General features: G+C 37.8%; 1 protein-coding gene across 1 annotated transcript in view; it reads right to left on the bottom strand.

Annotated features, from left to right (window-relative positions):
• Positions 1-6,297, bottom strand: part of TRAK1 (trafficking kinesin protein 1) — a 313,032-nt gene that overhangs the window by 214,174 nt on the left and 92,561 nt on the right. Inside the window, exons 2-4 of the mRNA XM_078377383.1 lie at positions 5,698-5,996; positions 5,505-5,542; positions 2,794-2,846 (exon numbers count right to left, since the gene is read on the bottom strand). Coding sequence (XP_078233509.1) covers positions 2,794-2,846; positions 5,505-5,542; positions 5,698-5,745 — 139 coding nt within the window. The 5' untranslated portion in view covers positions 5,746-5,996. The remainder of the gene's footprint in view (positions 1-2,793; positions 2,847-5,504; positions 5,543-5,697; positions 5,997-6,297) is intronic.

Genomic DNA, 6,297 nt, shown 5'->3' with positions numbered 1-6,297 from the left:
TCTCTATTTCTCTATCTCTCTCCTTCACACCTCGCACTCCCCTTCTCTTAACTTGCTAACTGACTGAATGATCCGACCCCTCCAGCCCTCTCATAGGCTCATGCAAATGAGCTCCAGCTATGAGTGATAGAAGTGACAACGACATTCATCACAGTCAGCAACCACACTATTTGGGTTGTCCAGGACATCCAGATCTTTCTTGTATAATTCATCTGTGTATTCTTGCCACCTCTTCTTGATGTCTTCTGCTTCTGTTAGGTCCTTACCATTTTTGTCCTTTATCATGTCCATCTTTGCACAAAATGTTCTTTTAATATCTCCAATTTTCTTGAAGAGATCTCTGGGTTTTCCCTTTCTATTATTTTCCTCTACTTCTTTGCACTGGTCATTTAAGAAGGCCTTCTTGTCTCTCCTTGCTATTCTTTGGACGTCTGCATTCAATTTTATGTAACTTTCCCTATCTCCCTTGCATTTTGTTTCCCTTCTCTTCTCTGCTATTTGTAAGGCCTTGTTGGACAGCCACTTTGCTTTCTTTCATTTCCTTTTCTTTGGGATGGTTTTTGTTGCTGCCTCCTGTACAATGTTACGAGCCTCCATCCATAGTTCTTCAGGAACTCCTTCCACCAAATTTAGTTCCTTAAATCTGTTCTTCATTTTCAAACTTCTTAGCATAATTATTAGTAATAGCTTCCCATTAAGAACTAAGGACCACTAAATGGTGCTATACTTTCAAATCCAACTTAATTAGTCATGTTAATATGAGAACTAAGGAGTTGAAAAAAGTTGCAAAGAAGAATCACACAAGAGATGCCATTAGCAGTTAATGTCTTTTCATTCCCAAACAAGGAAAGCATTTAGTTCAAGCCATTTGTGAGTGCCCACTGTTACCGTTACATGCCACCAAGTTGGGTGCAACTTACAGTGTGTTCAAGGTGAGATACTCAAGGAGTGGTTTTGCTCCTTGCTACACCCCTATGAGCTTCCATGGCCTAGTGGACCCAGTCTCCTGAGTCCTTGTCTGTCACTCTTATTCACTACACTACACTGGCTTTCATGGTGCTCACTGGTAATACTGAAATTCTTCAGAAAATCAGCAGTTCCAAAATCCATTCTACTGAATGATCTTCTCCCAGAATGCACAGTGGGGAATTACACTCCCATCACTTCTCTCCATAGCCATGTGCTCTTTTAACTATAATTTAAATTACCTTTTAAAAGTGCAAACAAGATGCTTGATTTTCATAGCAATATTACAGTGGTGCCTCGCTTAGCGATTGTCTCGTTTAACGATGTATTCACTTAGCGATGAGGTTTTTGGAGCGATCTTGCGCTCCGTTTAGTGATGTTTCCTATGGGGAAATTTCGCATAGTGATGTTCGGGACCATGCCTCGCATAGCGATGACAGTTTAGGTCCTCCTGTTTCGCTTAGCGATGTCCGTTTTCGCTATTTTAAGTGTGTCTTAAAATGTTCAAAAACTGTTTAAAATGCTTGGAATCGTTAGTGCACCTTGTAAAACCTTTGCAAACTTAATTTGGCTTTGTTCTGGGTCTTCGTTAATTTTTGGTGAATTTTTGTCTCCCCCATTGGAATGCATTGAACTGTAGGTTTGACAGCTGTTTGACACCTACAGTTCAATGCATTCCAATGGGGGGGGAATTCACCAAAAATTAACGAAGACACAGAACAAAACCAAATTAAGTTTGCAAAGGTTTTACAGGGTGCGCTAACGATTCCAAGCATTTTAAACAGTTTCTGAACATTTTAAGACACAAAATAGCGAAAACGGACCTGTCAAAACCATTGAAATGCATTGAAACCTATTCAATGCATTCCAATGGGGGAACCGCGTTTCGCTTAGCGATGTTTCCTATGGTGAATTTCGCTTAAGGAAATCTGGTTTTCAATGCATTCGTATGGGAAATGGTGTTTCGCTTAGCGATGTTTTCCCATAGCGATGTTTTTTTGGGAAGCATTAAGTGACATATGGAGAGAAGTAACAGCTAACAATGAAAGACTTCGCCTTTACAATGCCATCTTGCTCCTCCCAAGGAAAATCAAGGTCATGTCATTTAATACCTACATCACTGTACTCTATGCCCTCAACATGTACCATGGAAGATTTTATGTTTGCTGCCCCAAAGGCTCTTGATGTTGCTCATTACTGGGCAAAAATTATCTGATTTCTTCACTAATTGTATGGCAAGGCTTCTGACAAAAACAAGAAAGGAACAGAGCTTTAGAATGACAAGTCTGATGTTGATATGAAGATTCTGTGAAGCTGGTCAAAAAGCTGAAGTACTGGAGACAGGATTGAGAGAGGTGTATTTAGCAGATGTTGCTTGGAAATGGTTGAATAGATAAAAGAAAAGGGAAAATCTGAAATAAGCAGAGATAGCATTAATAAAAAATAAAATAGGTAGCAACTGCCTGAAGAGTTCTGTAAGCGTTACAAAAGCTGTTTCTTACAACCTTTGTAAAAGAAGCATAATGACAGTAATCTGCATGCAGCTTAAGACTGTTAAAAAATCCAAGACAACCAAGTTATAGATATGATAGAATTTCAGCTAGTTAATAGCCCTTTGTACTGAACATCACAAAAGTTAACCTAGGAAAAGTTTTCCTTCTTTCTGATTTTATATAATTATGATCAGAAATACAGTAAGACTGCACATCTACATTTTCATTCAAGGATTTACTCTAGAATGTCACAAAAACAATAACCCTGAAAAGAATGTTAAGAAATCACATTGCCTTTGGCTTTTTTAAAAGATTAAAGTAACAAGACACTTACATTTCCTTCTATGGAACATTATCAAGACATCATCTATGATAAGGTGAGCTGCTCTGGCATGCAAACAGAAAGAGGATACTGTATTAAGTTAAATTCTTCCTGGCCTCAGGGGAATACTTTTAAAAAAAGTAGTCATAAGCACAATTTTGCTGCAACATGCCCAGAAGATATGCAATTTTTGTAGTTCCTTTGTATTAGTATGAGATCATCTGCTTTTCTGAGGATTTGAAAAATGAAGGAGAGATGCCTACATAATTACAGAAATGTACAGAATGTACATAATCCTAAAACCTTATGTGACACACTTGGGACCCATACAAATATACAATTCCAGTTTTCTGGGAAGATACCTTATAACTGGTGTGCCTCCTCTTTAAAAAAAATGGTAACTGCAATGCAGAGGTTGATCATAACTGTAAAATAAATAATCTCATCTACTCTCAAATTCAGTTGTGTCTATCAGAATAACACAGATGGTATCAAGACTTTCTAGCACTTCCTATCACTTTAGGACAGCGGATACCCAATCCAACCATAAGGGTGAGATAAACACAGTTGCATTTCTTCCTACGTTATTGTTTACTTAGCAAAAGTCATGGCATCTATTAAGTGAGAAACTGCTGTACTGAAAGACAAAGAGAAAAGGGTAAAAAAGAATGGTTACATTTAAAGCAGAGGAAGTCAATACCTAATCCACACACATCCTTACAGCATACTTCCTGTATTTTGAAATACACCATACATGACTGATTTTGAAAACTATGCAAGGCTGGGCCTTCATATCAGCAATGTCCAGATAGGGATAAGAAAGGATTTTGTCGGAAATCCTCAAGTTCTACTGTCAGTCAGAACTGCACGCAATCAATTGGCTATACTAGATTTTATTTATTTATTTATTTATTTATTTATTTATTTATTTATTTATTTATTTATTTATTTATTTATTTATTTATTTATTTATTTATTTATTTATTTATTTATTTAATTAATTTAATTTAATTTAATTTAATTTAATTTAATTTAATTTAATTTAATTTAAAATATTTTTACCCCGTCTTTCTCCTTTCTCCAATGCAACTCACAACACTGAAAGACAGTATTTAAAGTTGAAAACAATGAGTATATAATGTGGTTAGCATCATTAAAAGAAAATATTTAAAGCTAAGAACAATGAGTATAAAGAGGCATACTGCTTCATTAAAAGGCAATACAGTGGTGCCTCGACTTACGAACATCCTGACTTACGACCATTTCGAGTTACAACCAACTCCGGCCGCAAAATTTTCTTCGACTTGCAGCCAGAGCTTCAAGTTACAATAAAAAAGGGTGGAAAATTCAAATTGCTAACCATTGGTAGGCGAAGAGGCTGCTTCTTTGTAGCTCTTTCAGCCCAATGGTTACAGTGAGTGTGAGGAGGCTTCAGACTGCCTGGTAAGGTAAGGAGCTGCTTTCTGCTTTTTAAAAACTGTTATGGGTGGGGTTTGCAGCATGGTTTTGGGCTGGGGGGTTATGTTTCTGTGCTGTGATAGGTCTTGGGGGGTTTGTTTTTTGGTAACTTTTCCCCATTTCTGGTGGGTTTTGGGGGGTTTGTTTTTTGGGATTATTCTCACACATTTCCGATGGGTCTTGGGGGGTTTTCTTGCTTTCTGCTTTGCTTTTTCCCATTTCTGATGTGTCTTGAATGCTTGGCTTGCTTTCTGCTTTGCTTTTTCCCCATTGCCGATGTATCTTGCATGCTTGGCTTGCTTTTCTTCCCCCCCCCCCTCGGCTGGAACGGATTAATAGCGTTTCCGATCAGTCTTGCAGTGGGGGGTGTTTTTTGGGTGATTTTTTCTTCAGTTGGAACTGATTACAGTGGTGCCTCGCGTAATGAGCGCTTTGTTTAATGATGAATTTGCTTAGCGATGACTTTTTCGGAGAGTTTTTGCACTCTGTTTAACGATGGTCCCTATGGGCGATTTTCGCTTAGCGATGTTGGGACCATGCTTCGCAAAACAATTAAATTTTTGGGTCCCCTGTTTCGCTTAACAATGGTTTAAACAGCCTCATGTTTGCTGTTTTTAAATGTTATAAAGTTAAAGTTTACTGTTTAAAATATTTGAAATCATAAAGTGCACTTAATAAACCCTTTGTTAACCAAATTTGACTTTGTTCTAACTCTTTTTAAATATGTTGTTGAATTTTTTTCCCCCATTGAGATGCATTGAATAGGTTTCAATGCATTCCAGTTGGGGAATTGCGTTTCGCTTAGCGATGTTTCCTATGGCGATTTTCACTTAAGAACGGCAGTTTGTCCCTATTGGAACAGATTATCCCGTTTTAAATGCATTTCAATGGGAAACCACGTTTCGCTTAGTGATGTTTTCACTTAGCGACAAATTTTTTGGAACCAATTAAAATCGTTAAGCGAGGCACCACTGTAATTTCATTTCAATGGGAAATGGTGCTTTGACTTACAACCATTTTGAGTTACGGCCATCTTCCAGAACGGATTAAATTCGTAAGTTTATGCACCACTGTATTAAAGCTAAGATCAATAAGTATAAAATATTTACAAGGGGAAAAAATGTCACTCTGATAAATGGAAAACTGAAAAATGGAAACCATGTGTAGGTACTAAAAATCCAGTCAAAGCAGTAATGCATAACAATCCATCTAAAAATGATGAGGACGATGAGAGTTGTTAACAGGTTAACTATGGTTATACATACCTTTTCCTTAACAAAAAGCTGTACAGCCAGTTGTTTAACTTCCATCACCAACAGGGAAAGAAAAAGTAAAGTAAAGGGAAAAGAATGATCAAGATTGTTGTTGAGTTTTTCAGGCTGTTCGAAAAACCCACAACAACCATCGGATCCCAGCATGAAAGCCTTTGAGAACACAATGATCAAAATTATTGCTTACCAGTAATGGTGCCGGCATCTCTGTACTCCCTGTAGTCTGACACTTCATTGTCCACAGCTTCACTTACATAGTGCTCTTCATGAAAGCCTGCATTACAGGCTAGGACTGCATGGTTGGTTGTCACAGGAGAGGACACAGTGGCAGCTGAAGTGGAGTCGTTTAAAGCTGTGGAGTCCAGCTTGGCAGGTTTCACAGGGAGGTGCCAACTGCCATCGGGGGAGCCAGTGCTAGAGACTGGGGTCTGGCAGAGTAGACAATTCAGCCCTCACGCTTTGCTGTTGCTGGTTTATTTGAGAGATCTGCAAAACACACACACACACATACAGAAAACAGCATGGTTTAATTCAAGAAATCACATCAGAATGAATAAAAACAGATATCATAAGTAGTCTTTTCCAGCATTCCCAAAATACATTTTGCAAATGATCCAGGCAGCTGTAAGACCCAACATATAATTATCATTATTTTATTCTTAGATATGTATACACATCTGCATTTGTACAGAGTTAGAAAAGGAAAGGCTGGGGAAAACATCAAAAGTTATGAAAGTTTCTCGTTTCCAGTTTAAAATATAAACAAGCAAACCCAGAAAGAAGCTTA

The sequence above is a fragment of the Pogona vitticeps genome, chromosome 6 (genome assembly GCF_051106095.1).
Source record: "Pogona vitticeps strain Pit_001003342236 chromosome 6, PviZW2.1, whole genome shotgun sequence".
In the NCBI taxonomy this organism is placed as follows: Eukaryota; Metazoa; Chordata; class Lepidosauria; order Squamata; family Agamidae; genus Pogona; species Pogona vitticeps.
Note: the sequence above shows the minus strand (reverse complement) of the source record. Positions and strands in the feature narration are given on the sequence as shown.